Source organism: Leptinotarsa decemlineata, unplaced genomic scaffold, assembly GCF_025532065.1.
Source record: "Leptinotarsa decemlineata unplaced genomic scaffold, Ldec_3_MD MMD2_tig00026294_RagTag_RagTag, whole genome shotgun sequence".
Lineage (NCBI taxonomy): Eukaryota > Metazoa > Arthropoda > Insecta > Coleoptera > Chrysomelidae > Leptinotarsa > Leptinotarsa decemlineata.
This window is the reverse complement of record NW_027412674.1, coordinates 1,466,519-1,482,345: the sequence shown is the minus strand read 5'-3', so window position 1 is coordinate 1,482,345 and position 15,827 is coordinate 1,466,519. Positions and strand designations below refer to the sequence as shown.

The window sequence follows — 15,827 nt, the reverse complement described above, 5'->3', positions numbered from 1 at the left end:
TATAGTCCAGGCACATTCCTACTGACATTACAAATCCGATATAATATCATTGAATACACGTGTCGACTCTTTGTTACAGTCGCATTTCTGTATAATTTAATAAATATTAACATATCTTTTGCTCCGATCCTACAACGTTTTTCCAAATGGATTCAGTCTCCAGTCCAGCGATTCCAATTCACGACACATGCACCGCTTTTAGAGCGCCTTCAGGATTTTTCTGTAGTGCTTATGTTTTGTTCATGAAAAAAATCAATTTTTATGTATCACGCCTCAACTCAAGATGATAGAAAACATTTTATTTTCAGAGGAGTAGAACAAGTGTGAATCTCAGAGCACGCACTTGTATAGTTCAAGTAAACGATATAATGCAACCTATCTTCCAATTGCCATATAGTCTTTTTCAACTGAAATTACTTTTTTAATCCTTTTCTGCCAGTCTTCTTCGGGTATATTAGATACTTCTTTTTTAATTAGTTATATTACTTTCTTATCAAATGTTCAAAAATTATTTTTACGCCTGATGCTCTGTTTCAATTTTCCCCAAATCAACTCGATCGGATTGAAAACACAAAAATAGGGAGGAATTTCACTTTTTCAAATATTTCTATCTGTAAAACTTCAAGTATTTGGTTTTTGATATAGTAACCTTCAAAATAAAATTTTTTGATATATTAAAAAACTTTGTATTTCCTCTATCCTCGAATTTTTATTCGGTACTTCAATGAGCTGTCGCGAATGGAAGAGGCCGTTGTGAAGAACTGTGTTTTCAAACCATTCCACAAAAATATTAGCTTTCATGTTCTTATGATAGTCAACAATGCAGACCTCAAGTTTTTTCCCACATAACTTCAAAGAATTCGGAACCCATTCTTCATTTTCTCTGCAATGCACAATGATTAGTCGCGATCCTTCGTTTTGCAGGCATGTTAGGCGTACGTATTCTCGAACCATCAGCCCACCTTTTCCCAACTGTGTCGTGAGTGTCATATCAAGTTTCGTTCAAATAAAAAATTTGCCGTTGTTCTTGTCTATATTTAGTTATTTTTTCTAAGTATTTATTATGCAATTCCACTATTCTACTGCTTTCCATAACTGCTTGGCGTTTGTTTATTATTTTGAATCTAAGTCCTAGTTTCTTTATTCAATTCTGAAGAGTTTTATCACAGCAGCACATGTTATGTCAGGAAGTATTCAATTTCTACCTTATGATTTCAGTTGTAGGAATCTCATCGCTTTTGTAACAGTCGTATATTGTTTTCTCAATGATTTTATTAGATGAACATCTAAAGGTTTTGATAATCCTGTATCACATTGCGTCTTGCATTCATAAGGTTTTTTTTAATACTTTACATACAGTTGAGGAAGAAATTTCAGTCAAATCTGATGTTACTATTAGTACTTATTCAAAGACGCCACATTTCAAACAGATAACAAAATTTTTAAGTAATTATAACTGCTCTAATATCGAATTTCAACACTCAAATCGCGATCAGTTCCTGAACTGAACACGACGGCGATAACCTTCCTCGATTTCTATTCGTCACCGTAACATGACGTCAAATTTAATTTTATGACTCTTCAGCCAATCATAAAATTCGGTTAATAAAAATTATCCAATACGAGACGCCAAATCGACAGTCCACGTGGACTAGTTTGCTGCCGGTTCATTTCTATGTATTGTCTTTTTTGGTCTTTGAGAGTGCTGTTAACTTTAATAGTGCACAATACCGTTAACTCCAACTATACTTTTTAGCTATACTTTTTAGCCGCGAGGGACCAGTCGCGGGAAAAAAGTGCGTTCATAAAATAAAGTTACCTTTTCATCACTGTGTCTGCGTACCACTATATTTTCGGAGGCTGAAATTCTGTATGTAGTAGCTTCGTTTTATGTTGTTGATGTACAATAGAAAAGAATTTTCAAACATTCGAACTGGGGCACCAGCCACGGAAAAAAGGGGCATTCATAAAATGAAATTACTTTTTCATCACTGTTTCTCCGTATGTGCAATACGTAAGGATTTTTAAATATTCCAACTGAGGTGCCTGCTGCGGGTAAAACAGGCACGTCTACGAAACAAAATAATCTTTCAATCACTGTTTTTCCATTCTCTAAAATTTTCCCTGGGTTAGTTTATATTTAGTATCAGCATTGCACCCGTGCGGAGCCGGGGCTGCTCTCCAGTGTGTTACAATTTTAATTCAGTATGTGTGATATCAATGGAAGATCTTTGAACTTTATTTTACATAGAACCTTTCCTTTGTAGATTTTTCTTACAATTTTCAATTGTTTTATATCAACATTGTGAACACTAATTCATTCACAATGTATCAATTGAATCAAATTATGTTGTTTTTTTTCAGCATAATTTCTTTAAAATCTCCTGTAATTGGATGTACACCTGTTGGTAATGAAGTGATATCTATCTATCTATTCAATAAAAGAAAGGCTGCTCACCGTCAGAAATCAATTTTCAACCATCTTTAGATGAATAAAAAATACATAGTGAGATACGCCCGAAGAAGCCATTGAATGACGAAACACGTGTTGCGTTTTTGTAAAATTGTTCAGTGGAAATCACAAAATAAAGTATTATTTGAATACGTCAGTTATGGATTTTCATCAAGTATCGGCTAATTTCATCATATAAAACAGTGAGAGTGTATATTTTGTGATTATTATAGCAATATTTTATTCAACATCGGTCAAAGCAATGTTATTTTTTGTTTCGAAATAGGTAGGAAGTTGCTCCGCATGAAGTCGATATTTACGAGAATGATGTTTGTTGGAGAAATTTTGTTCAGAAACGTATCGGATATGCCTTGATAAATATTCACAGTAGTAAATCGCTTTGGATATTGCCACAAATACAATATACCTTCGGAAAGTGCTTCGATCGTGGAATTCATTTATCTTCGAAACGTTCTCGAAACGATTCAGTTAATCCTCGATTGATTATATCGAGTAAAGAACTTTCCAACAAACTTTTCTCGTCAATAGAAACTGGGTCGGAAAAGAATGAAGACGAAGTAATTAAAATTATAGTCGCAGAAATAAATGAACTAACTAATAAATAGAAGAACAATCGACAAAGGTCATTGCATTAGTTTGTTCATTACTTTTAATCTAATGAAAGTTAAAACTGGAATCTCTGGCGTAGAATAAATCCAAAACCAGCACTTATCCCAATCACCAGTTCTGCAATTATCTTCTAAATGCGCGTTTCACCAGCTAAGTTGGCGTCTTACGGAGATGAAGAAAATTAATGACTTAATGAATTAGTCTTCTTTCCGGAAGTATAGCGCCAAGATTCATAGTTTCAATTAAGCGGTGAAAATACGAATAGAAACGAATGGTTCGGTTAAATTCTGAAGACTAAACAAAATTGAGTACTCGATAGATAATTGAAGTAAAAATAATATCTTTGCGAATAATTTTCATCGCAATGTTTCTCTTGATTTATGTTTTTATTGATCAACAAATTCTTCGAAGGTTCACATTAAATTTTTGATAACTATCAAACTTGAGGAATTTTTTTCGAGTTATTTTTCGCAAGCTCACAAAAAAATCTTTGGTATAAAACTTACAAAAGCTTTTTTATAACCAATAAAAGGATTCAAAAAAATGTGATACGTAAATAAAGCATTTACAAAATATGAGAGAGGACATTGTTAGATCAAGATCTTCAGATGATGTGGTGCTGCAGGTTTTTCCGGGTTTTCCTGCAGCTGAAAAAGCAAATGCGCCACTGGAATCAATGAAGTCGCCCCGGAGCGCCAATTAATTTTTATTGTTGTATTTATTTTATTTTTATCGTTGTTTTAACACATTGCAATAATTTTATAAATATATACTCCAAAATATGTTTCATCCAAATATCTTATTTGACTTATTTTCTGGTTGATAGAAGCTACATGAATATGCAATTTTTAATTTTTTATTCTCGTTGTTTAAAAATGGTATTATTCACGGGATAATCATAACTATTTTTGAAACTTCAATTATTGATACATATGATGATTTTTAAAAAAATCGTTTTGGAATGTTCATCTGTTGAGTAACTATCTATTTTCGCCAAAAAATAATATTATTATGGAACCTTTTTTTTTGAAAATACATGCATTTTCATATTCTGAATGATTTCATATTTATTCATTTTGTTATAGATTAAAGTATTTGCACACTTTATTTTTTCGAATAGTAAAAACATTAATAAAAATATAATGAAATCATGTAAGAAGAAACGTGAAATGAAATGAAAAAAAGAACAAAAATGGAAACAAGTCAAGTGTGAAAGATTATCTGTTTCTAACAGATTGTTCATTGGATGGATAAAAATGCGGAAGTTGAGTGGAAATTATGTTTTTTTTTTCAGAAGAAATTATTGCTTGATATCAACATTTCAATTCAATTCAAAAAACCCAGTCTCTCAATCAGTGCATGCTTTTTTCCAACAATGAGGGGGGAACATTCAAAATACGTTCATTTGTGTAGCTTTTATGATTTGGAAACAAATCATTGTTTTTTTTTATATTTCTTCAATGTTTTATTTACAATTTTCAACTTCGATTGATCAAGAAGAATGAAAATTTGATTTCTATTCCTTCCTATTCATCAAAAAGTTACTCCAATTTGAAAATTGAAAATTGAAAGATTCCAAACCAAGTTACTTCACGACGTTTCGATTGTTAGTATCCACAATCGTGTTCCGGTGATAACTGGACCTATTCCTTCAAGATCTGACTATTTATAGGTCATTTGAGTGCGTTCACCTATCCCCTTTTCCCTCTCTCCGCTTCATCGGTTTCAGTAGGAGCTGACCGTTTGGCGGAAGTTGATCGTGTTCCGTTCGATTAGAGGTTACAATATGTTTCGTATCTCTACGCTAGCTTGACTAAATGCTTTGTTGGACTACATATAATCGGCTTCTTTGAATTTTCTTCTAAACCAGTGTTCCTCCTTGTGGAGGATGAATTCAGCTTGAGCCCACTTAATGTTATGTTGATGAGTGCAAACATGATTTGCTATTCCTGATTTGCTAGTTTCTCCTCGCTGTGTGTGCGTTTCTTGTGCTTGGCAAAGCGAACTTTCAATGGCCTCTTAGTTTCACCGATGTATGATTCTCCGCACTCGCAGGGTATCCGATAAATGCAGTTCTTGGAATCGCAGCAGTCCGCGTTTGGTGGCCTGGTTTTCATGAGGCTGCTACGGATAGTGTCCCCAGATCTGAAGCAGGTTCAAATGTTATACTTGGACCCAATTCTTCTTATCCTTTCCGACAATCCTCTTGTGGCGGCTTCTCTTCTTCGCGAGGCTCTTGCTGTGTTCTAGCTAAAGTCTGTTCCACCATCACTTTGGAGTAATCATTTTTTCGAAGGTCATTCTTATGATGCCTAGTTCCTTTTCGAGACATTCCTTTGTATTACAGAGCCCAAAAGCACGGTAACAGATCCTAATTGAATGGGTTTTCGGTATACAGATGTTTTCCATTTCGTGTCGTCCTCTTCACCAGTACATCTAAGAAAGGCAATTCGTTGTGGACTTCCTTCTCCACTGTGAAAGTAATGGAAGGACTTACGTTGTTGGTGTGTTTCAGGAAGGTGTCTAGTTCTGAATTCCTATAGTTCTATATTATGAAGGTGTCGTCCACGTATCTCAACCCGACTCGGGGCTTCTCGTGGGCTTCTTCAATGGGCAGAGTTTCAAACCACTCCATATATATGTTGGCTATAACCAGTGAAGGTGGCGATCTCATTGGTAGTCTCTCATTGCTGATGTTAGATGTTTAATCTTAGTTTAATCTTCCTCTTTGAAGATGATCACTTGGTGATCGAAACACGTGTCGATGTGTTGAAAATAACGATTTGGTGTTGGGAACAAACTTCAGTGATATTCATTACTACATCAAAGGTTCCAAACAGTGCGTCATAAGTTAGATGTTGGAACTGGTTCTCGATCTAGCGATTTTCATCTCGTGTTAATATTTCAATTTTTTTATTTTTTAATTGTTGTTGCTTGTATTATATTCCATCGCAGTTTCAGTTTTTTTGCTTAACATATTTGTTATTATTCAGCTAATTCTTTGAATTTTTTACATATCATTTTAAACAATGTAAGTCCGAAGTAATAAAATGAAATATTATTTCTGTTGAAGTGTCGTTCAGATACAAATTCCACAAACCATGAAAAATGGACAAATGATAACACTGAAAACATTTTCGACACCCACAAGGGATCATTATTTTTATAGATCATTAAGCCTGTTTCCTGAATCACAAAATTACGTTGATACTAGATTTGGAATACCGTGAAGAACTGAAGAAACTGACTAACTAGAATAGTTTGAATCTATTCTGCGTGCCAGGATACTCGGGAATCATATATGCATGGAAAAGCTAATCGCCCCTAAACCAGCTCTGATAGTACCGTATTCTTTACGCGAGATCGGATCAGAAAATAGAACAAGAAAAGAAGAGAAGGACTCAAGAGATAAGGATTACCTCAGAAAATTTACTGAGATACTTACTGAACACTGTCGATTCAGAAAACACCGGGGAAAAGGACTGGAAAATGGAGGCTTCAGTTGCAGGCAATGCAATGAAAGGAGAAGAGACCATGTCTTATATAATAAGGCATAGCTCGTCTTTCTAATTGGTTCGTTGTTATTGCCTCCTTAGCATCTTTTAGTATAAGATTCCAAATCCGGTTAAGCGTTATCGCCTCCTCTTTTCTGTTGTAGTTTTCTGTATGTTTATGGATTTCTATGGCTTCCCGTACAAGCCGACTGTGGTGGTATCCATGATCCGGTGCAAGTAGTTTCACATTTTCAAATAGTATCGTATGATCTCCTTCACTAAACGCATGTTCCGCTACTGCCGGTTTTTCTATTTGACCTAATCTACAGTTTCTCCGATGTTCATTTAGCTTTGTACCCATGGATCATTTTCTGGTACCGATATAAACTTTTCCGCAGGTGCATGGTATACGGTGTATCCCCGCAGCTGAGAATGGGTCTCTTTTGTCTTTCGCAGATCTCAGGCTTTGCTGTATTTTGGAGATATTTTACATGAGATTGGGAAGAAATGGATAAGTCAGACGGCTTTCAAGCTGAGCAGCACAAAGCTTTTGTGGAAGGAGACTTGAGGAATTGTATAACCGCCTAATTTTTTGTTGGTTTGGATAAATTGAACACCCTTATTATGTCGTAAATTGTATCAATTGACTATGAACCATTTCAGAATTCTATCACTTTTTTCACATTCTTTTAGATAGTAATGAGAAGGTTTCGATCACATTTGTTCGTGTTTTTCAGATAATCCGCTTCTCTGTGAATGCGAGCTTCAGTGGTATAAAAATTGGTTGAGAAACCTCAAAGATAAAGACGATGAAATGATGCAGAAGAAACGCACAGTATGCACCATGCAGCACGAGCACCGTGAATATAGTCTGCAGAGTTTACCATTGGAAAAAATGAATTGCGTCATCAAAAGTTACGAAGCAAACCCTAGAGGGGGATCAAGCGACAGACGTGTTGGATTGTTAGCGCGCACAGTTTTTAGCATGTGCATTTTAGCAAAGAAATATATTTAACAGTAGCAGTTAAAGGAGAAAAAATAGCAAGTTTTAGAAACTATATCATTCCGTTTGTAATTATTAAAATAGAAATAAGTTAGTACAGCAAGACATTCCGTATTTCAAAGTTTTTCTCTTTTGCCGTCGTATAGATTACAAACTAGAGCATGTATGTTAGCTTCTCCAGTAAGCTTATTAGCTTAATTTTAGTAGTACCTTTCTCCATTCGACAAGAGTTCGCATTTCGAATAAAGAATGAAATTAAAATGAAGACCATTTCTGAAACAAAATTGGGTTAGAAATGGGCGTTGCAGATTTTGTGACTATCTCAAAATTAAAAATTAATAAGGACCCAGATATTCCATTATACTCGAAATTTCAGAATGCGAACTCCATTCATATTATATTATTTGTGAGGTAATGCTTTCAGATCGACGTTTCGAATATTTGTTGAAATATAAATAGCTTTGGACATCCAGCTAAGTGATTGTGTCTCTTGCAAGAAATATACGAAACATATCTGAAGCATGATTTTATACATATCAAAATATAGACTAAGTTAACCAGGAGTTGATGAAGTCCACCGCATTCTTGTGTCCCAATTTACTCTTTCTGAGTGTATTTTTGAACAAGTGAATAGCTGAAAATTAACTAGCTGAGTGTTTATTAGAATAATGAGAAATGGCGATCATGATCTGTTATTTTTCAGCAATTCCACTTCAATCGTTTGTCATAGATCTTGATGTTTAAAAATGTCTAGCTAAATATAGATGTAAGTGAAATTCATAAAATTCTCCGGGTATATTATTTTCAAATTCGCGCATCAAACTCAAATAAAACATTGGTTGGGGACAACTGGCCTACATATCATGGTGGACGAAAAAAATCATATCAAATGTGCCGCAGTAATTGTAAAGTATCTTTCAATCTAAAAAACTGAATGAGTTGTGACAGATTCTTTTTTTGTGAGACAGCCCGGATTTCTTTTGAAGGGATTCGGTACAAAGAAAGGATCTGAACCTGTTGTTCTTGTAAATTGTAGTTTAGTAGATAATAAAGTGCATGTTAGTTTGTAAACATATTTACCATGTGAGCTTCAAGTAACCATATCATCAATTGTTGAGAAATATATTTAGAAATATATCTTAGATTAGGTTTGATGAAACATTTGTCAATGCACTTCAGTGTGTTCACGAGAGTCGAGAGTCCTACTTCATGCAATTTTTGCTCTACATGTACCTAAATACGAATATTATAGATAAACATAGAAGACGGGAGAAAACACCCCCATCCTATAACATTGCCATAATAAAAACAGTTCGTGAAAATTTGCATGGAGAAATGGTCTATAAGAGTAGTACAGCTATGGGTGACTTAGTAGGAAAATTTTCGAATTTCTATATTTTTCTACAATCACCCCAAAAATGAGAGCAATACTATTAATTACTACCATCTGGGTTCAGCCCCAAAAATTTAAACATATCATGTAATTGAAAAAACTATTTGCGATAACCAACATATCTTGATATTTTGTAAAATTAGGAAATAGAGAAGAGAAAATGTGAATTTGATAAATGGAGGTATTTTTGTGGCAATGTTTAGGCGTGCCATTCTAAAAATGGCAACCGCCAGACCATTTCAAGACATATCCGGTTGTGGTAGAACAAAACTTCGCGTTCTTATGGGAGCTCAATGCAAAAAAATTGCAATATTTTTCTAAAATTTCTAGTGTCAGGTCGTTATCGCATATGAACGCGAAGAGCTCGCCCAACCCTCCCATTTTTTACTATACTTTACCATATTCAAATATATATGTATATGTAACAGTAATAAAGCACATTAAAAGTTAGGTGTAATCATTATATTGAATATGGCTGTTGTGCAAAACTGTGTCATTACAATATATTCAAAATATTATATTCAATGTTTCCAATTGTAATGTTATATCAATGTCGAATTCAATAAAGAAATTATGCTGACACTACATACGACTTCTTTAATTCACCAACCAACAGATTTTAATTTCAAAAGCACTAATGAAAACTATTAACTCATGTCGACTAACACAGGGTGGACCAATGAATATGATAGAATGGAATGGACTGGAAAAGAATGGAATGGACTGGAATGGAATGGAATGAATTGGAATGGAATAGAATAGAATAGAATAGAATAGAATAGAATGGAATGGAATGGAATGGAATGGAGTGGAGTGGAGTGGAGTGGAGTGGAGTGGAGTGGAGTGGAGTGGAGTGGAGTGGAGTGGAGTGGAGTGGAGTGGAGTGGAGTGGAGTGGAGTGGAGTGGAGTGGAGTGGAGTGGAGTGGAGTGGAGTGGAGTGGAGTGGAGTGGAGTGGAGTGGAGTGGAGTGGAGTGGAGTGGAGTGGAGTGGAGTGGAGTGGAGTGGAATGGAATGGGGTGGAGTGGAGTGGAGTGGAGTGGAGTGGAGTGGAGTGGAGTGGAGTGGAGTGGAATGGAATGGAATGGAATGGAATGGAATGGAATGGAATGGAATGGAATGGAATGGAATGGAATGGAATGGAATGGAATGGAATGGAATGGAATGGAATGGAATGGAATGGAATGGAATGGAATGGAATGGAATGGAATGGAATGGAATGGAATGGAATGGAATGGAATGGAATGGAATGGAATGGAATGGAATGGAATGGAATGGAATGGAATGGAATGGAATGGAATGGAATGGAATGGAATGGAATGGAATGGAATGGAATGGAATGGAATGGAATGGAATGGAATGGAATGGAATGGAATGGAATGGAATGGAATGGAATGGAATGGAATGGAATGGAATGGAATGGAATGGAATGGAATGGAATGGAATGGAATGGAATGGAATGGAATGGAATGGAATGGAATGGAATGGAATGGAATGGAATGGAATGGAATGGAATGGAATGGAATAGAATAGAATAGAAATTTTTTGTCAGGTGCTCAATATGAATTTCCAAGTTCTTATCAGGTTTGATGATCTCGTTGAACATTATTATTGTTGCGATTGTGAAATGTAGTTTGATCTATTTTTATGATTTCCATACATTTCATATACGAAAGCTGAAGGGAGCGGCATAATTTTAAGATGATTAGAAGAATGATCTCTAAAGACGCATAACTCTTTTTTGCAATACCAATTTGTTTTTGGAATTACAAGAGTCCCTTCACAACACTATGCCATAGGTATACCATGTGACTATACAAGGTGTTTCAAATTCGATCCTCACCATTGGGATCTCGTAAATTATGAGAGATACAAAGATAGTTAAATTGAGACAAATTTGCGCATTTACCTTACTGACAATATGCCGTTAAGAAAGTTCTGAAATTCTAAGTATATCCGAAGATATCAGGAAAAAACAGAAATTTCGGAAAATGGTTTTTATTTTTTTCTGGCTTCCTTTATCAAAGGATTCGAAAATAAATTGCACTTCCACATTGTCACTTTTCTTCTGCTACATAATGGTGTTTTCAGATTTGGTATCCAACGTTTCGGCTTCCAGCCACCATCATCAACTTTATTTTTTCTTATAGACCGTACATTGGATTCTTTCTTTTTTGAATAGAAACAGATTTTACCTTTCCAATGATGTATCATAAGTTCATTATTTTTCTAAAAATTGATAATATTGAAAACAAATAATTTTTATCGTAATAGGCTTTGACTTTGATGTTTCTGAATTTGTTACACTCAATGACATTTTGTTATTGTACAAGTCATTGAATTTTTGACGAAAAATGGCTTTCACGAATGGAGAAAAAAGAGATATGATACAAATTTATTACAAATACGATAGAAACAGTGTTTGGACATCGGAAATGTATTTGAACTTGTATCCCGAAAGACGACAACTACATGGAACTATATTTAAGTTATTGGATCAAAATCTCACCAATTTTGGTTCATTTGAAAAGCCGAGGAAAAATATGGAGACAGAAAATATGAATGAGGTAAGTTAGACATTATGTCCTTCTCAATAAAAATTATTAATTTGCAGATAAACATGAACCCGGGTAAATCTACAGGTCAAATTTCCTCCAAAATGAATATTTCAAGTGCTTGGAGACATCCCAAAAAAGCAGTTCGAAACGTTACAAAATATACATACATATTTCAAAAACTGCATGCAGGAGATCCCTAAAGGCGACTAGAATTTGGTAATTGGCTAATAAGAAGACCTGATGTTCCTGTTTTCCTGAAAAATGTAATTTGGACAGATGAAAGCACTTTCACGAATTGTGGGATATTCAACCGAAATAACGAACACATCTGAAGCATAAACAACTCCAGGCAGTTCCGAGAAATTCGACCTCAAGTGCGATTTAGTATCAACGTGTGGGCAGGAATTTACAAAGATAGAATTTTGGAACCTCATTTATTTGACGGAATTCTAAATGGAGAAACCTATCACCAGTTCTTAATGTCGATTTTCCAAGACTATTTGGATGATCTGCCTTTGGCTAATTATAACAATATCTGTTTCAACATGATGGTGCTCTACTGCGCACTACCAGACGAGTATCTAATTACCTGACTGAAAGGTTTGGTGATAAATGTATAGGGAATAATGAGCCGGTGGGGTGGCCAGCAAGGTCTCCAGACTTAAGTGTTACGGATACATTCTCATGGGGTACACTGAAAAATAGAGTTTATGGTCAGAGAAAGAATCAAAATATTGAAGACCTTCAACAAAGCATTGGAAGATTAAGGAGGGAAATTAATCGTGCAGTGAATAATTTTCAAAGAAGAGCACAGTTGTATTATCATGAACAAGGCAAGCATTTTGAACAATTGCTGTGATCCACAATGACTTGTACAATGTCATTGAGTGTAACAAATTGAATGTCCAATTTAGATACATCAAAGTCAAAGCCTATTATAAGAATTTATTTTTTTCAATATCTTCAATTTTTAAAAAAATAATGAACTTATGATATATCATTGGAAAGGTAAAATCTGCTTCTATTCAAAACAGAAAAATCCCACTGTAGCGCCCATAATAAAAAATAAAGTTGATGATGGTGACCGGAAGACGAAACATCGGATAGCAAATCTGAAAACACCATTATGTAGCAGGAAAAAAGTGGCAAAGTGAAAGTGCAATTTATTTTCCGGATATCTCCGGATATACTCGGAATTTCAGAACTTTCTCAACGGCATATTGTTTGTCAGGTAAATGCGCAACTTTGCCCCAACTCAATCATCTGCATATCTCCGAGATTCTAATGGTGAGGGTCGAATTTGAAACACCCTGTAGAAGAGTCCGAAGTAAGAAGATTTGAACGCTCTGATACCGGCGAATTCCTTTAGTCTACAAATCATAAATATTACGCTTGATGATTTTTTGGTCAGTTTGTCAACCTGACATGACCAGTTCAATCTGTCGTCTATATGGATCCCCAGTAACCTAACAATTTCACCCGAGTTAAATTCATATTTGGGGAAATTGTAAGATTTTGATTTTTACCCTCGTTAAAACATATTTTAATCATATTTACACCCCTGTGAATTCACTATAGTGGTATCATCCACAAAAGGAAAACATTTTTCAAAGCAATTTCACTTAATTGATATACAGTGTGACGTAAATAGTCTTCCCCATCTTGACTTTTGAACTAGGCAAGATATCAGAGTTGGAGAGAATTTGGATGAGAAGAAATCATCATAAGTATTTTTTGATTAAGAATCCAGTGGTGTGACATGGTGTAACAGTAGAGAGGGGGATCTTGTGACTCATATTTCGAAAAAAATTTTAATTCTCTATCCATCTATCCAACGACTTTTACTGTTTTTATTTTGAATAACCGGTTGCAGAATTAGTGGTATATCAATTGGAGACTAAGAAAAATGATAATCACATAAAAATCGTTGCGTCTGTAGTGAATAATCCTCTACAGTCCTCGACAACAGTTGCTCGTGAGAATGATGTCTCAATAACCACCATCAAGAAATACCTCAGAAGATATAAGTTTCAACCCTATCAATTGAAGATTGAAATGTTTTTTTTAACAAATAGTAGAAACTCCAATAATTATTTCAAATAATACAGCAACCCTTCTCGACTCAATAATAATTCAAGAAACGGAATTTGTTTCAGAAATGATGTCGATATACACAAATTGTATTATGGTATTGCTCGTAGCTTGCAACGTAAGAGTTAGGTATAATATTTCCAATACCAATTGGAACAGCAAAAAATAATATGCCGACATAGGCGTCGGCATATTATTTTTCAGTGACAGTTTTTCAGTAACTTATTCTTACAATCATAGCAATTGATCACCCCATGAAAAAGTTATCTCAACTGAATTTTTCCACCATGGGTAATTATGAAAAACTTCGAAATTCAAGGTAGTTGATTTCCGAGTCGAAAACTCTAAAATACAATGAAAACACAAATAATCACACCGAATTATCGTCAAAGGGTTATTTACAAAATAATAGAGGCCAACAAAATTGCTAGAAAAATCAAAATTTTTCTTCGCCATATTCGGATGAGGTGGAGTCATCATCGGGTTGAATAACGATCGAATTTATGGAACTTTGCACATAATATTTGTTCTCTTCTTTTATAACGTGGGCCACACAGTTCTTCCACACATCACTATTACCTACTTCATTCACCACTCGTCTTATATTGTCAAGCACTACAGCATTCAAAGTCGGTGACTGATTACATTTCCGCAAGCTTTCTTTCATTGTGTTCCAAACCATTTCAATTGGATTGAACCCACAATAGTATGGAGGCAAACGTAAAAGAATATGACCACGTGTATCACACATCGAATCAATAATATACTCTTTTTTGAAATTACGTTGTTTTATGGTCGCCAGTAATATCTTTTTCGTTGGAATCTTTTCGGGTATTTCCATGTCATGATTTCGTATGAAATCAACAATATCTGCTTTTTTTGTGTTATTGTTTGGTATTGTAGTCAATAACCGAGAATGATACGAAGCGTTATTCATAACAATAATCGAGTTTGGAGGAATATTTGGGAGAAGCTGCTCACTGAACCAAGTTTCGAATAAAGCCGCAGTCATATCTTCGTGGTAATCAGCAGACTAATCTTTTATATTTTTTGCTGACAGAAGCAAAGCGTTAGGTACGAAACCACTTTCATTCCCGGCATGCAAAATTATAACACGTTTTTTCCTTGAAGAAGGTGTGTTCAAAGTACAATACTTGGTTTCGTCTACCCAGCCATATTTGACAACATCGTGGGTGTCAAACCAAGTTTCGTCGAGGTACATCATATGTCTGCTGGATTCTCGGTAGCTTTTCATTCGCCTCAAATATTCTTGTCGGAGTTGACATTTGTTTCAAAAGGTCTCCAGAAAGCCATATCTATTGTTGACAAATTAATTTGTATATTTAGGTATATAAACAGCTAACCCTTGTTTTTAGATTCAGTATCAATTTGCTTCTCCTGAAGATGCTAACCTTGTTAGCGAAACGCGCGTCAAGTGCGAAAATATCAGTTTGGTGTTAGGGTAATTGATCTCTAGAAAAAGTATTCAAAAATCGGTTTGCAAAACCACTCACTACCTCACCTAACCCCACAAACACACGGCACTGATAAAGAAATATTGTGAAACAAAAAATCAGTATTCAGTCTGTCCAGCTAGCCGAGCCTTTACTCCTCAACTACATTTGATATCACGTTTACTAATTATCTGGGCGACTAGGGGCCACAGGCAAGAAATGTTTATGACTCTACTCACCTTTTTAATGCCGTTCCAATTGGGAATGGATAGACTATAGACAAAAGGTAGTTCCCAAGTTGTGTACACATAGAAATTTCGAAAACTTAGATGCTGATCTGATTGAAATCGATCTATTTCTGAAAAGAAAACTGATTAAACGATTCAAACTTTGAGTTTCTGGAAGTTAATAACGTATTTGTTTACAAAATTATCAGTGAGATCTGTACAAATTCTAGGTTAGGTTTAGGTTAGGTCCAAAGGGAGTGGGTCTATTCGACCCTTCACCGCAACCGGCAAGGGTTTATTGTTGCTAACACCTATTCACAGTCGACGAAATAAACCCAACTTCCTAACGAAGTCGATCAGTTTGTACGGTGAGTGGTCTTTCAGGTCAGATGGTGAGAGTACGGCTCTGCCGAACTTTAAGAACCTGATTCAATCCCCAGTGGGGCAGGCACAAAGTATATGCTCTGCTGTTTCATCGTTAATGAGGTAGTCGAATAGTCAAGGTGCAAGATTCCCACCTTGATAC

The 15,827-nt window shown here is 35.2% G+C and overlaps 1 protein-coding gene across 2 annotated transcripts in view; it reads left to right on the top strand.

Moving 5' to 3' along the window:
* The window catches only part of LOC111505874 (uncharacterized), a 404,328-nt gene extending 394,771 nt beyond the window's left edge, over window positions 1-9,557 (top strand). For both annotated transcript variants that reach the window (XM_074180136.1, XM_074180135.1), the window contains exon 9: window positions 7,314-9,557. In XM_074180136.1, coding sequence (XP_074036237.1) covers window positions 7,314-7,591 — 278 coding nt within the window. In that variant the 3' untranslated portion in view covers window positions 7,592-9,557. The remainder of the gene's footprint in view (window positions 1-7,313) is intronic.
* The last annotated feature ends 6,270 nt before the right edge of the window (window positions 9,558-15,827 follow it).